The 15,670-nt window shown below is 58.6% G+C and overlaps 1 protein-coding gene across 14 annotated transcripts in view; it reads right to left on the reverse strand.

Moving 5' to 3' along the window:
- Nucleotides 1-15,670, reverse strand: part of ATP2B2 (ATPase plasma membrane Ca2+ transporting 2) — a 389,572-nt gene that overhangs the window by 64,077 nt on the left and 309,825 nt on the right. For all 14 annotated transcript variants that reach the window (XM_075573778.1, XM_075573776.1, XM_075573774.1 and 11 more), the window contains 5 exons: nucleotides 15,151-15,385; nucleotides 12,842-13,021; nucleotides 2,685-2,772; nucleotides 1,706-1,812; nucleotides 1,070-1,261 (listed from right to left, as the gene is read on the reverse strand). In XM_075573778.1, coding sequence (XP_075429893.1) covers nucleotides 1,070-1,261; nucleotides 1,706-1,812; nucleotides 2,685-2,772; nucleotides 12,842-13,021; nucleotides 15,151-15,385 — 802 coding nt within the window. The remainder of the gene's footprint in view (nucleotides 1-1,069; nucleotides 1,262-1,705; nucleotides 1,813-2,684; nucleotides 2,773-12,841; nucleotides 13,022-15,150; nucleotides 15,386-15,670) is intronic.

Here is a 15,670-nt window from a genome sequence, read left to right on the forward strand (position 1 = left end):
TACATGGTGCACAGATTATAATGAGATGTATCACATTCTGCGTCTCTGTCCCAGCATGCACCTTGGGGAGAGTCAGTAGGAGGAGTTGGGGGGAGTTACATGGGGCACAGATTATAATGAGATGTATCACATTCTGCGTCTCTGTCCCAGCATGCACCTTGGGGAGAGTCAGTAGGAGGAGTTGGGAGGGAGTTACATGGTGCACAGATTATAATGAGATGGATCACATTCTGCGTCTCTGCCCCAGCATGCACCTTGGGGAGAGTCAGTAGGAGGAGTTGGGGGGAGTTACATGGGGCACAGATTATAATGAGATGTATCACATTCTGCGTCTCTGCCCCAGCTTGCACCTTGGGGAGAGTCAGTAGGAGGAGTTGGGAGGGAGTTACATGGTGCACAGATTATAATGAGATGGATCACATTCTGCGTCTCTGCCCCAGCATGCACCTTGGGGAGAGTCAGTAGGAGGAGTTGGGGGGAGTTACATGGGGCACAGATTATAATGAGATGTATCACATTCTGCGTCTCTGCCCCAGCTTGCACCTTGGGGAGAGTCAGTAGGAGGAGTTGGGGGAGTTACATGGGGCACAGATTATAATGAGATGTATCACATTCTGCGTCTCTGCCCCAGCTTGCACCTTGGAGTGTGTGTGTGGGTGTGGCATCCTCCTCAGTGACTGGTGGGTGTTGGCAACACTGACCTCACTGATGGCCTCTTCTGCCAGCAGTGATGTCACTTCCTGTACTGTACTTCCGTCACCATCAAGGCAATTTACTGCCAGGGGAATTTTCATGTGGTAAGTGCCGCTAATGAAGTTTCACTTCAAAAATGCATGAATTGCTCCTTTAATGAGATGTCACATTCTGCGCCTCCCTCATCTTCCAGTCTCGCAGTGGCGCAAGTGTAACACACTGCATTAAAAGTAAGAAACTGCACAGCTCCGCTCCAATGAACAAGGCGCACTTTTCTCTGCGTTGATAAATAGACCCCTTAATAGTGGGATGTGTGACATTGTGTATAGCAAAGCCGTCCCACCCTAGGGCCCGACGCGCACACTGTACGTCTCACCTGTGTAATGCAGGCTCCTGTGAATGCTACAATCACCGCCACCACGTTCACCGTTAGCTGGAACTGCAGGAACTTGGAAATGCTGTCGTACACATTGCGACCCCACATCACGGCCTTCACAATGCTGCTGAAGTTGTCGTCCGTCAGGATGATGTCAGAGGCTTCTTTAGCCACATCTGTGCCAGCGATTCCCTGCCAGGGCAGACAGGAGGAAAATAGCATCAAACACTGCGCGAGGAGATCCAGATGGCCAATCGCTCGCCTTTCCTCTGAAGAGCCGTTTGCTCTGCTTCTCCGAGTCGTTCTAGTCATCCACAGCTGCCTGTTCCTTAATTTCTTCCTTCGCTTTTAACCTAAGCAACCATGTCTCGGCCCCTATTTTAGGCTTCCCTGACTATCACGATATGGGTTTTAATCTGACCTGCAAACGTTTCCCTCTAAAATCATTGTATGATGTTTCTCTCCTTAAGTACCACCAAGCCAGCACTGCTCTCCTACCAGCCTTCGAGTAAGTCAATCTCGCGTTATTTCTGTCACCTTCTCTTGGATTTTACCAACCTGTGATTACCAGTTCTATCCTGAGACATTTCAGTTCACAGATAACCTATTTGTTGCTGGAAATATCTGTCAACGTACCATAGCAAAGCCCACATCAGCTTTCTTCAATGCCGGTCCATCGTTCGTTCCGTCCCCAGTCACTGCAACCACTTGCCTCTGTTCCAACTGCGTGCTATCTATGATACCTACAGAGGAGACGGTAAGTGCACTCACAATTACGAGGAAGTGCTGCCACGGGGGCTCAGAAATCCCAAGTGAGTTGGGGTACAGCCGATCCTGGGAAGAAAGAAGACAGCACACTCCAGTGGTCTTGGCAAAAAAATGTTTTAGTAGTGCAAGGATCAACGTGTCGGTCCTAGTGTGGTACTTGACAAAGGGTCCAAACGTTGACCCTTGTACTTTTGCACTACTAAAACATTTTTGCCAAGATCACTGGAGTGTGCGGTCTTCTTTCTTCCCCGGATATGATACATACAAGACAGCAAAGAGCTCCTTTAAACATCTTCCCATTTGGTTAAAGGTTTAAAGGGATACATTTAAAGTGAAAACTGTTGAATAGTGTCAGAGGCATGCAAAGACATATAGACAATATTAGGGTGGTAAATGCATGATGGATATCTGTTTGCACAACAGCTGATGATAAACTGATGTTTCTACATCAGGGGTTCCCAAATCAAACCACAGTATCCCAATCCACTATAGGTTTTTAGGGTAAGTATTGAATCTTCATTGAATGTCTACTGTACATTTGAATGCATGGGACTTTCATCGACCAGGGATCCAAAAATAGTTTTGCTAACCCCTGCTTAAATCCTTTTTTTTTCTCATTGATATAAATAAAGCAAACAAATACTCTTATTCATAAGTCAATTAGGTATGTGAGTGGCCCATTAAGCACTGTCAAGACATCCCGGCGGCCTGATCCACCAAACGTAGTGGCCAAGTAAAGAAATGTATATTATGGAAGCTTGTTAGCGTGAGCCTGCTGGAGACTGCGCAATCGATAAGTGTATTGAGCATTTGTCCCCGTCTTTGGTCTATCATCGGGCATAAGTACCTTTCACCAGTGTGTGTTTGTCAGTAGGTGAAGATCGAGCCAGAACCCGGAGCTTGGGCCAGATCTTATCGATCCGTTCTTGTTCAATCTATAGAGAAAGGAATATGGTAATAATTTAGATAAAAATCTTGCGCCTTCAAAGCGCTCACGTGTATTTCACTTACAACTGCCAGAATAGGACAATGGGGGAATTTTTTTAATATATAAAGGGAGGAGCAGCTCAGCAAGGGGGAGGGAGGGGGAGGCGCTCAGTGAGGGGGAAGGAGGGGCTCAGCGAGGGAGAAGGAGGGGGAGGGGCTCAGCGAGGGGGAAGAAGGGGCTCAGCGAGGGAGAAGGAGGGGCTCAGCGAGGGGGGGAAGGAGGGGCTCAGTGAGGGGGAAGGAGGGGCTCAGCGAGGGAGAAGGAGGGGCTCAGCGAGGGGGAAGGAGGGGCTCAGTGAGGGAGGAGGAGGGGCTCAGTGAGGGAGGAGGAGGGGCTCAGTGAGGGAGGAGGGGCTCAGCGAGGGAGAAGGAGGGGCTCAGCGAGGGAGAAGGAGGGGCTCAGCGAAGGAGGAGGGGCTCAGCAAAGGAGAAGCAGGGGCTCAGTGAAGGAGGAGAGGCTCAGTGAGGGAGGAGGGGCTCAGTGAGGGAGGAGGGGCTCAGTGAGGTAGGAGGGGCTCAGCGAGGGGAAAGGAGGGGCTCAGCAAAGGAGAAGGAGGGGCTCAGTGAGGGAGGAGGGGCTCAGTGAGGGAGGAGGGGATCAGTGAGGGAGGAGGGGATCAGTGAGGGAGGAGGGGCTCAGTGAGGGAGGAGGAGGGGCTCAGTGAGGGAGAAGGAGGGGCTCAGTGAGGGAGGAGGGGCTCAGTGAGGGAGAAGGAGGGGCTCAGTGAGGGAGAGGGAGGGGCTCAGTGAGGGAGGAGGGGCTCAGTGAGGGAGGAGGGGATCAGTGAGGGAGAAGGAGGGGCTCAGTGAGGGAGGAGCGGCTCAGTGAGGGAGAAGGAGGGGCTCAGTGAGGGAGGAGGGGCTCAGTGAGGGAGGAGGGGATCAGTGAGGGAGGAGGGGCTCAGTGAGGGAGGAGGGGCTCAGTGAGGGAGGAGGGGATCAGTGAGGGAGAAGGAGGGGCTCAGTGAGGGAGGAGGGGCTCAGTGAGGGAGGAGGGGCTCAGTGAGGGAGGAGGGGCTCAGTGAGGGAGGAGGGGATCAGTGAGGGAGGAGGGGATCAGTGAGGGAGGAGGGGATCAGTGAGGGAGGAGGGGATCAGTGAGGGAGGAGGGGCTCAGTGAGGGAGGAGGGGATCAGTGAGGGAGGAGCGGCTCAGTGAGGGAGGAGGAGGGGCTCAGTGAGGGAGGAGGGGATCAGTGAGGGAGGAGGGGATCAGTGAGGGAGAAGGAGGGGCTCAGTGAGGGAGGAGGGGCTCAGTGAGGTAGGAGGGGCTCAGCGAGGGGAAAGGAGGGGCTCAGCAAAGGAGAAGGAGGGGCTCAGTGAGGGAGGAGGGGCTCAGTGAGGGAGGAGGGGCTCAGTGAGGTAGGAGGGGCTCAGCGAGGGGAAAGGAGGGGCTCAGCAAAGGAGAAGGAGGGGCTCAGTGAGGGAGGAGGGGCTCAGTGAGGGAGGAGGGGATCAGTGAGGGAGGAGGGGATCAGTGAGGGAGGAGGGGCTCAGTGAGGGAGGAGGAGGGGCTCAGTGAGGGAGAAGGAGGGGCTCAGTGAGGGAGGAGGGGCTCAGTGAGGGAGAAGGAGGGGCTCAGTGAGGGAGAGGGAGGGGCTCAGTGAGGGAGGAGGGGCTCAGTGAGGGAGGAGGGGATCAGTGAGGGAGAAGGAGGGGCTCAGTGAGGGAGGAGCGGCTCAGTGAGGGAGAAGGAGGGGCTCAGTGAGGGAGGAGGGGCTCAGTGAGGGAGGAGGGGATCAGTGAGGGAGGAGGGGCTCAGTGAGGGAGGAGGGGCTCAGTGAGGGAGGAGGGGATCAGTGAGGGAGAAGGAGGGGCTCAGTGAGGGAGGAGGGGCTCAGTGAGGGAGGAGGGGCTCAGTGAGGGAGGAGGGGCTCAGTGAGGGAGGAGGGGATCAGTGAGGGAGGAGGGGATCAGTGAGGGAGGAGGGGATCAGTGAGGGAGGAGGGGATCAGTGAGGGAGGAGGGGCTCAGTGAGGGAGGAGGGGATCAGTGAGGGAGGAGCGGCTCAGTGAGGGAGGAGGAGGGGCTCAGTGAGGGAGGAGGGGATCAGTGAGGGAGGAGGGGATCAGTGAGGGAGAAGGAGGGGCTCAGTGAGGGAGGAGGGGATCAGTGAGGGAGAAGGAGGGGCTCAGTGAGGGAGGATGGGCTCAGTGAGGGAGGAGGGGATCAGTGAGGGAGGAGGGGCTCAGTGAGGGAGGATGGGATCAGTGAGGGAGGAGGAGGGGCTCAGTGAGGGAGAAGGAGGGGCTCAGTGAGGGAGGATGGGCTCAGTGAGGGAGGAGGGGCTCAGTGAGGGAGGAGGAGGGGCTCAGTGAGGGAGGAGGGGATCAGTGAGGGAGGAGGAGGGGCTCAGTGAGGGAGGAGGGGATCAGTGAGGGAGAAGGAGGGGCTCAGTGAGGGAGGAGGGGATCAGTGAGGGAGGAGGGGCTCAGTGAGGGAGGAGGAGGGGCTCAATGAGGGAGGAGGGGCTCAGTGAGGGAGGAGGGGCTCAGTGAGGGAGGAGGGGCTCAGCGAGGGAGGAGGGGCTCAGTGAGGGAGGATGGGCTCAGTGAGGGAGGAGGGGCTCAGTGAGGGAGGAGGGGCTCAGCGAGGGAGGAGGGGCTCAGTGAGGGAGGAGGGGCTCAGTGAGGGAGGAGGGGCTCAGCGAGGGAGGAGGGGCTCAGTGAGGGAGGATGGGCTCAGTGAGGGAGGAGGGGCTCAGTGAGGGAGAAGGAGGGGCTCAGTGAGGGAGAGGGAGGGGCTCAGTGAGGGAGGAGGGGCTCAGTGAGGGAGGAGGGGATCAGTGAGGGAGAAGGAGGGGCTCAGTGAGGGAGGAGGGGCTCAGTGAGGGAGGAGGGGCTCAGTGAGGGAGGAGGGGCTCAGTGAGGGAGGAGGGGCTCAGTGAGGGAGGAGGGGCTCAGTGAGGGAGGAGGGGATCAGTGAGGGAGGAGCGGCTCAGTGAGGGAGGAGGAGGGGCTCAGTGAGGGAGGAGCGGCTCAGTGAGGGAGGAGGAGGGGCTCAGTGAGGGAGGAGGGGATCAGTGAGGGAGGAGGGGATCAGTGAGGGAGGAGGGGCTCAGTGAGGGAGGATGGGCTCAGTGAGGGAGGAGGGGCTCAGTGAGGGAGGAGGAGGGGCTCAGTGAGGGAGGAGGGGATCAGTGAGGGAGAAGGAGGGGCTCAGTGAGGGAGGAGGGGCTCAGCGAGGGGGAAGGAGGGGCTCAGCGAGGGAGAAGGAGGGGGAGGGGCTCAGCGATGGGGAAGAAGGGGCTCAGCGAGGGAGAAGGAGGGGCTCAGCGAGGGGGGGAAGGAGGGGCTCAGCGAGGGGGGGAAGGAGGGGCTCAGTGAGGGGGAAGGAGGGGCTCAGCGAGGGGGAAGGAGGGGCTCAGCGAGGGAGGAGGGGCTCAGTGAGGGAGGAGGGGCTCAGTGAGGGAGGAGGGGATCAATGAGGGAGGAGGGGCTCAGTGAGGTAGGAGGGGATCAATGAGGGAGGAGGGGCTCAGCGAGGGAGGAGGGGCTCAGCGAGGGAGGAGGGGCTCAGTGAGGGAGGAGGGGATCAGTGAGGGAGGAGGGGCTCAGTGAGGGAGGAGGGGCTCAGTGAGGGAGGAGGGGATCAGTGAGGGAGGAGGGGATCAGTGAGGGAGGAGGGGCTCAGTGAGGGAGGAGGGGCTCAGTGAGGTAGGAGGGGATCAATGAGGGAGAAGGAGGGGCTCAGTGAGGGAGGATGGGCTCAGTGAGGGAGGAGGAAGGGCTCAGTGAGGGAGAAGGAGGGGCTCAGTGAGGGAGGATGGGCTCAGTGAGGGAGGAGGGGCTCAGTGAGGGAGGAGGAGGGGCTCAGTGAGGGAGGAGGAGGGGCTCAGTGAGGGAGAAGGAGGGGCTCAGTGAGGGAGGAGGGGCTCAGCGAGGGGGAAGGAGGGGCTCAGCGAGGGAGAAGGAGGGGGAGGGGCTCAGCGAGGGGGAAGAAGGGGCTCAGCGAGGGAGAAGGAGGGGCTCAGCGAGGGGGGGAAGGAGGGGCTCAGTGAGGGGGAAGGAGGGGCTCAGCGAGGGGGAAGGAGGAGCTCAGTGAGGGAGGAGGGGGGGCTCAGCGAGGGGGGGAAGGAGGGGCTCAGTGAGGGGGAAGGAGGGGCTCAGCGAGGGGGAAGGAGGAGCTCAGTGAGGGAGGAGGGGCTCAGCGAGGGAGGAGGGGATCAGTGAGGGAGGAGGGGATCAGTGAGGGAGGAGGGGCTCAGTGAGGGAGGAGGGGCTCAGTGAGGGAGGAGGGGCTCAGTGAGGGAGGAGGGGCTCAGTGAGGGAGGAGGGGCTCAGTGAGGGAGGAGGGGATCAGTGAGGGAGGAGGAGGGGCTCAGTGAGGGAGGAGGGGATCAGTGAGGGAGGAGGGGATCAATGAGGGAGGAGGGGCTCAGCGAGGGAGGAGGGGCTCAGCGAGGGAGGAGGGGCTCAGTGAGGGAGGAGGGGATCAGTGAGGGAGGAGGGGCTCAGTGAGGGAGGAGGGGCTCAGTGAGGGAGGAGGAGGGGCTCAGTGAGGGAGGAGGGGATCAGTGAGGGAGGAGGGGATCAGTGAGGGAGAAGGAGCGGCTCAGTGAGGGAGAAGGAGGGGCTCAGTGAGGGAGGATGGGCTCAGTGAGGGAGGAGGGGCTCAGTGAGGGAGGAGGAGGGGCTCAGTGAGGGAGAAGGAGGGGCTCAGTGAGGGAGGATGGGCTCAGTGAGGGAGGAGGGGCTCAGTGAGGGAGGAGGAGGGGCTCAGTGAGGGAGGAGGGGATCAGTGAGGGAGGAGGAGGGGCTCAGTGAGGGAGGAGGGGATCAGTGAGGGAGAAGGAGGGGCTCAGTGAGGGAGGAGGGGCTCAGCGAGGGGGAAGGAGGGGCTCAGCGAGGGAGAAGGAGGGGGAGGGGCTCAGCGAGGGGGAAGAAGGGGCTCAGCGAGGGAGAAGGAGGGGCTCAGCGAGGGGGGGAAGGAGGGGCTCAGTGAGGGGGAAGGAGGGGCTCAGCGAGGGGGAAGGAGGGGCTCAGTGAGGGAGGAGGGGCTCAGTGAGGGAGGAGGGGCTCAGTGAGGGAGGAGGGGCTCAGTGAGGTAGGAGGGGATCAATGAGGGAGGAGGGGCTCAGCGAGGGAGGAGGGGCTCAGCGAGGGAGGAGGGGCTCAGTGAGGGAGGAGGGGATCAGTGAGGGAGGAGGGGATCAGTGAGGGAGGAGGGGCTCAGTGAGGGAGGAGGGGCTCAGTGAGGGAGGAGGGGCTCAGTGAGAGAGGAGGGGCTCAGTGAGGGAGGAGGGGCTCAGTGAGGGAGGAGGGGATCAGTGAGGGAGGAGGAGGGGCTCAGTGAGGGAGGAGGGGCTCAGCGAGGGAGGAGGGGATCAGTGAGGGAGGAGGGGCTCAGTGAGGGAGGAGGGGATCAGTGAGGGAGGAGGGGCTCAGTGAGGGAGGAGGGGATCAGTGAGGGAGGAGGGGCTCAGCGAGGGAGGAGGGGCTCAGCGAGGGAGGAGGGGCTCAGTGAGGGAGAAGGAGGGGCTCAGTGAGGGAGAAGGAGGGGCTCAGCGAGGGAGGAGGGGATCAGTGAGGGAGGAGGGGCTCAGTGAGGGAGAAGGAGGGGCTCAGCAAGGGAGGAGGGGCTCAGTGAGGGAGAAGGAGGGGCTCAGTGAGGGAGAAGGAGGGGCTCAGTGAGGGAGGAGGGGATCAGTGAGGGAGGAGGGGATCAGTGAGGGAGGAGGGGCTCAGTGAGGGAGAAGGAGGGGCTCAGTGAGGGAGAAGGAGGGGCTCAGTGAGGGAGAAGGAGGGGCTCAGTGAGGGAGAAGGAGGGGATCAGTGAGGGAGGAGGGGATCAGTGAGGGAGGAGGGGCTCAGTGAGGGAGAAGGAGGGGCTCAGTGAGGGAGAAGGAGGGGCTCAGTGAGGGAGGAGGGGATCAGTGAGGGAGGAGGGGCTCAGTGAGGGAGAAGGAGGGGCTCAGTGAGGGAGAAGGAGGGGCTCAGCGAGGGAGGAGGGGCTCAGCGAGGGAGGAGGGGCTCAGTGAGGGAGAAGGAGGGGCTCAGTGAGGGAGAAGGAGGGGCTCAGTGAGGGAGGAGGGGATCAGTGAGGGAGGAGGGGCTCAGTAAGGGAGAAGGAGGGGCTCAGTGAGGGAGAAGGAGGGGCTCAGTGAGGGAGGAGGGGCTCAGTGAGGGAGAAGGAGGGGCTCAGTGAGGGAGAAGGAGGGGCTCAGTGAGGGAGAAGGAGGGGCTCAGCGAGGGAGGAGGGGATCAGTGAGGGAGGAGGGGCTCAGTGAGGGAGAAGGAGGGGCTCAGTGAGGGAGAAGGAGGGGCTCAGTGAGGGAGAAGGAGGGGCTCAGCGAGGGAGGAGGGGCTCAGTGAGGGGGAAGGAGGGTCTCAGTGAGGGAGAAGGAGGGGCTCAGTGAGGGAGGAGGGGATCAGTGAGGGAGAAGGAGGGGCTCAGTGAGGGAGGAGGGGCTCAGTGAGGGAGGAGGGGCTCAGTGAGGGAGGAGGGGATCAGTGAGGGAGGAGGGGCTCAGTGAGGGAGGAGGGGCTCAGTGAGGGAGGAGGGGATCAGTGAGGGAGGAGGGGCTCAGTGAGGGAGGAGGGGATCAGTGAGGGAGGAGGGGCTCAGTGAGGGAGGAGGGGCTCAGTGAGGGAGAAGGAGGGGCTCAGTGAGGGAGGAGGGGATCAGCGAGGGAGAAGGAGGGGCTCAGTGAGGGAGGAGGGGATCAGTGAGGGAGGAGGGGATCAGTGAGGGAGGAGGAGGGGCTCAGTGAGGGAGAAGGAGGGGCTCAGTGAGGGAGGAGGAGGGGCTCAGTGAGGGAGGAGGGGATCAGTGAGGGAGGAGGGGCTCAGTGAGGGAGGAGGGGCTCAGTGAGGGAGGAGGGGATCAGTGAGGGAGGAGGGGATCAGTGAGGGAGGAGGGGATCAGTGAGGGAGGAGGAGGGGATCAGTGAGGGAGGAGGGGCTCAGTGAGGGAGGAGGAGGGGCTCAGTGAGGGAGGAGGAGGGGCTCAGTGAGGGAGGAGGGGATCAGCGAGGGAGAAGGAGGGGCTCAGTGAGGGAGGAGGGGATCAGTGAGGGAGGAGGGGATCAGTGAGGGAGGAGGAGGGGCTCAGTGAGGGAGAAGGAGGGGCTCAGTGAGGGAGGAGGAGGGGCTCAGTGAGGGAGGAGGGGATCAGTGAGGGAGGAGGGGCTCAGTGAGGGAGGAGGGGATCAGTGAGGGAGGAGGGGATCAGTGAGGGAGGAGGAGGGGATCAGTGAGGGAGGAGGGGCTCAGTGAGGGAGGAGGAGGGGCTCAGTGAGGGAGGAGGGGATCAGCGAGGGAGAAGGAGGGGCTCAGTGAGGGAGGAGGGGATCAGTGAGGGAGGAGGGGATCAGTGAGGGAGGAGGAGGGGCTCAGTGAGGGAGAAGGAGGGGCTCAGTGAGGGAGGAGGAGGGGCTCAGTGAGGGAGGAGGGGATCAGTGAGGGAGGAGGGGCTCAGTGAGGGAGGAGGGGCTCAGTGAGGGAGGAGGGGATCAGTGAGGGAGGAGGGGATCAGTGAGGGAGGAGGGGATCAGTGAGGGAGGAGGAGGGGCTCAGTGAGGGAGAAGGAGGGGCTCAGTGAGGGAGGAGGAGGGGCTCAGTGAGGGAGGAGGGGATCAGTGAGGGAGGAGGGGATCAGTGAGGGAGGAGGGGCTCAGTGAGGGAGGAGGGGATCAGTGAGGGAGGAGGAGGGGATCAGTGAGGGAGGAGGGGCTCAGTGAGGGAGGAGGGGCTCAGTGAGGGAGGAGGGGATCAGTGAGGGAGGAGGGGATCAGTGAGGGAGGGAGGAGGGGATCAGTGAGGGAGGAGGGGATCAGTGAGGGAGGAGGGGCTCAGTGAGGGAGGAGGGGCTCAGGGAGGGAGGAGGGGATCAGCGAGGGAGAAGGAGGGGCTCAGTGAGGGAGGAGGAGGGGATCAGTGAGGGAGGAGGGGCTCAGTGAGGGAGGAGGGGCTCAGTGAGGGAGGAGGGGCTCAGTGAGGGAGGAGGGGCTCAGTGAGGGAGGAGGGGCTCAGTGAGGGAGGAGGGGATCAGTGAGGGAGGAGGGGATCAGTGAGGGAGGAGGGGATCAGTGAGGGAGAAGGAGGGGCTCAGTGAGGGAGGAGGGGATCAGTGAGGGAGGAGGGGATCAGTGAGGGAGGAGGGGCTCAGCGAGGGAGGAGGGGATCAGTGAGGGAGGAGGGGCTCAGTGAGGGAGAAGGAGGGGCTCAGCGAGGGAGAAGGAGGGGCTCAGCGAGGGAGGAGGGGCTCAGTGAGGGAGGAGGGGCTCAGTGAGGGAGAAGGAGGGGCTCAGCGAGGGAGGAGGGGCTCAGCGAGGGAGAAGGAGGGGCTCAGCGAGGGAGGAGGGGCTCAGCGAGGAAGAAGGAGGGGCTCAGTGAGGGAGAAGGAGGGGCTCAGTGAGGGAGGAGGGGCTCAGTGAGGGAGGAGGGGATCAGTGAGGGAGGAGGGGATCAGTGAGGGAGGAGGGGCTCAGCAAAGGAGGAGGGGATCAGTGAGGGAGGAGGGGCTCAGTGAGGGAGAAGGAGGGGCTCAGTGAGGGAGAAGGAGGGGCTCAGCGAGGGAGGAGGGGCTCAGCGAGGAAGAAGGAGGGGCTCAGCGAGGGAGGGGCTCAGCGAGGGGGAAGGAGGGGCTCAGTGAGGGAGAAGGAGGGGCTCAGTGAGGGAGAAGGAGGGGCTCAGTGAGGGAGGAGGGGCTCAGTGAGGGAGAAGGAGGGGCTCAGTGAGGGAGAAGGAGGGGCTCAGTGAGGGAGAAGGAGGGGCTCAGTGAGGGAGGAGGGGCTCAGTGAGGGAGAAGGAGGGGCTCAGTGAGGGAGGATGGGTTCAGTGAGGGAGGAGGGGCTCAGTGAGGGAGGAGGGGCTCAGTGAGGGAGGAGGAGGGGCTCAGTGAGGGAGGAGGGGATCAGTGAGGGAGGAGGAGGGGCTCAGTGAGGGAGGAGGGGCTCAGTGAGGGAGGAGCGGCTCAGTGAGGGAGGAGGGGATCAGTGAGGGAGGAGGGGATCAGTGAGGGAGGAGGGGATCAGTGAGGGAGGAGGGGCTCAGTGAGGGAGGAGGGGATCAGTGAGGGAGAAGGAGGGGCTCAGTGAGGGAGGAGGGGATCAGTGAGGGAGGAGGGGATCAGTGAGGGAGGAGGGGATCAGTGAGGGAGGAGGGGATCAGTGAGGGAGGAGGGGATCAGTGAGGGAGGAGGGGCTCAGTGAGGGAGGAGGGGCTCAGTGAGGGAGGAGGGGATCAGTGAGGGAGGAGGGGCTCAGTGAGGGAGGAGGGGCTCAGTGAGGGAGGAGGGGATCAGTGAGGGAGGAGGGGATCAGTGAGGGAGGAGGGGATCAGTGAGGGAGACCGATGTGATCAGTGAGTAAAGACACTGACTCTGATAACAATGACACTGAGTGTGGAGCCTGGTACAAGTCCCGGTGTCGTCTCCTTGTGACCTTGAGCAGTCACCTTATCTCCCTGTGCCTCAGGCACCAAAACATAGATTGTAAGCTCTGTGGGGCAGGGACCTGTGTCTGTAACATTCCTACGTGCCGCGCGCTGTTCTGTAACTGTGACGCGCTTTGCGTCCCGTTGGGAGAAAATCACTATATGAAATAAAGTTGCTGTTATTAGTACTAATTGTATCACCCCCTGTAGTGTTATATCTAGAAGTAAGTCCGTGATTATACCACAAATCGCCGGCGGCGTCGCGTACGGCTGAAAACCAAAACGCTGAAATGCGATGAAGCTTTACACACCAGCGCGCCGCGCGGAGCCGCAGGGCGGCCATCTGCTGAAGACATTTTCTAAATTGTTATTGGTAGGTGACTGGCGCGTGACGTGAGCGGTTCAGCCAATGAGGTTGAACCGCTCACAGCCACGCCTCCTCTCCTGTCTCTTCTGCACAATCAAGATGCCGCTCGGCGGCAGCGCAGGATGACTTCACCGGACCGCGCTTCCGCTCAGCGGCGTCTTGTATAATTAGGCCTAAGGTATTGTGCTGAAAGCAAGCGTATACACCGCGTGCAGCTTCGCTCCCGATCCTGCCCTTGTGTTCCCGTGGGAAGTGACGGGCGGGTGGAACTTGCCTCCCCCTTCTCATTGCGGATCCTCCGGTTAAACTCTTTCCCTTCGATGCAGAGAAAGTCCTCTCCGGGGTGCAGAATGCCGCACTTAATGGCAATGGCGCGGGCCGTATTAATGTTGTCTCCGGTCACCATGCGCACAGTGATGCCCGCCCGCTGGCACTTCCTTATGGCTTCGGGAACCTGGACATAACACATGAAAGCAGGACGCGCTGTGAGCGACGCGGCCTGGGACAGGCACTGTGCGGCTATGTCTGGTATCCGAAAATATTATCTATAAGCATCAGGTAATTCAGCCTCACTTTGTGTACCGGAAATCGGAATGGGACATTTGGCTGCGGCCATCCCGCCGCGACCAGCCAACTCACCGCTAGTGTTTAGCCGCAGGGGGACCCCCGCTGCCGGCCGCTTAAATGAGAAGGTAAGTTTATGGTTAGGAGGTTATTTTTAGGGGTTTTAGTGGTTAGGGGGATAACTTTAGGGTTTTAGTGGTTAGGGTAGGGGGATAACTTTAGGGGTTTTAGTGGTTAGGGTAGGGGGATAACTTTAGGGGTTTAGCAGTTTGGGAAGGGGGATAACATTAGGGTTTTAGCGGTTAGGGTAGGGGGATAACTTTAGGGGTTTAACGGTTAGGGTAGGGGGATAACGTTAGGGGTTTAGCGGTTAGGGTAGGGGGATAACTTTAGGGGTTTAGCAGTTAGGGTAGGGGGATAACATTAGGGGTTTAGCAGTTAGGGTAGGGGGATAACATTAGGGGTTTAGTGGTTAGGGTAGGGGGATAACATTAGGGGTTTAGCAGTTTGGTTAGGGGGATAACTTTAGGGATTTTATTAGTTAGGGTAGGGAGATAACTTTAGGGGTTTTAGCAGTTAGGGTAGGGGGATAACTTTAGGGGTTTTAGTGGTTAGGGTAGGGGGATAACTTTAGGAATTTTGTGGTTAGGGTAGGGGGATAACTTTAGGGGTTTTAGTGGTTAGGGTAGGGGGATAACTTTAGGGGTTTAGCGGTTAGGGTAGGGGGATAACATTAGGGGTTTAGCAGTTAGGGTAGGGGGATAACATTAGGGGTTTAGCAGTTTGGGAAGGGGGATAACATTAGGGTTTTAGCAGTTAGGGTAGGGGGATAACATTAGGGGTTTAGTGGTTAGGGTAGGGGGATAACTTTAGGGGTTTAGCAGTTAGGGTAGGGGGATAACATTAGGGGTTTAGCAGTTAGGGTAGGGGGATAACATTAGGGGTTTAGCAGTTAGGGTAGGGGGATAACTTTAGGGGTTTAGCAGTTTGGTTAGGGGGATAACTTTAGGGGTTTTAGTGGTTAGGGTAGGGGGATAACTTTAGGGGTTTAGCGGTTAGGGTAGGGGGATAACTTTAGGGGTTTAGCGGTTAGGGTAGGGGGATAACTTTAGGGATTTTATTAGTTAGGGTAGGGGGATAACTTTAGGGGTTTTAGTGGTTAGGGGGATAACTTTAGGGGTTTAGTGGTTAGGGTAGGGGGATAACTTTAGGAATTTTGTGGTTAGGGTAGGGGGATAACTTTAGGAATTTTGTGGTTAGGGTAGGGGGATAACTTTAGGGGTTTAGCGGTTAGGGTAGGGGGATAACTTTAGGGGTTTAGCGGTTAGGGTAGGGGGATAACATTAGGGGTTTAGCGGTTAGGGTAGGGGGATAACTTTAGGGGTTTTTAGCAGTTAGGGTAGGGGGATAACTTTAGGGGTTTAGCAGTTTGTTTAGGGGGATAACTTTAGGGGTTTAGCGGTTAGGGTAGTGGGATAACTTTAGGGGTTTAGCGGTTAGGGTAGGGGGATAACTTTAGGGGTTTAGCAGTTAGAGTAAGGTCTTAGGGTAAAGGGTTTTAGGGTAAGGGGGTTAAGGTTTTTAGGGTAAAGTGTAGCGTTATTATTAGGGGTTAACATTAGGGGGTTTTAGGGTGAGGGTTAAGGTTAGTGACTTACCTAAGCAGTGAAGCGGCCGGCGGCGGAGAGTTGCGGCGGCGACGTGAGCAGCAGCCAAACACCGGACAGTCATTTGGTCGCGGCGAAACGGCTGCGACCAAATGTTCTAGACCGCCGGAAATAGGCATATGGAATTCACAGCAAGACATTCATTTCATGCAGCAGAATAATCCATAACAGGAACAACTGACTAATCAGCCCCCCAACGCGCACGCTATGTTACCACAAACACCAGGAAGCAAGATCCCATTTCTAGTTGTGCTATGGAAATATCGCTTTCATGGTCAATCAAGATATAGCTCTCATTTGGTTAATTTATTAACAGGGCATTACTTCGACTTCACGATCACACATACTGTACCTCTGGTCTCACTGGATCTTGAATGCCAACTACAGAAAGACAGGTGAGATCCATTACGATGTCATTCTCATTGTCCCAATCTGGTTCTGGGCTCATGTCAAAATCCCGAAAAGCGATGCAGATGGTTCTGAGTCCATCACAGGCCATGGGTTCGATCACTTTTTTTACCATCTCATCCCGGTCTTTAGGCTTGAAGATCCGCGGTTCTCCGGCGTCATTCAATATTCTAGAACACCTGCAAATTGTATTGTATTATATTGTATGTCTTTATTTATACAGCGCCAAAAGTACTCAGCGCTTCACAAAGAACACAGTACAGGGAATTATAATAATTATAATAATACAATAAGTGCAGCAAAATCAGACAATAGGAAAGGAAATCCCTGCCCCGGAGAGCTTACAATTGAAGAGGTTTGATGGGAGAGTTACAGAGGCAGCAGGTGAGGGAGTAAGTGCTGTAGGTGGGAGTGCTTGGCCACAATGGGTGGTAGGAGTGACTGAGTGTGGGACAGTAAGCATG

Source organism: Ascaphus truei, chromosome 17 (genome assembly GCF_040206685.1).
Source record: "Ascaphus truei isolate aAscTru1 chromosome 17, aAscTru1.hap1, whole genome shotgun sequence".
Classification (NCBI taxonomy): domain Eukaryota; kingdom Metazoa; phylum Chordata; class Amphibia; order Anura; family Ascaphidae; genus Ascaphus; species Ascaphus truei.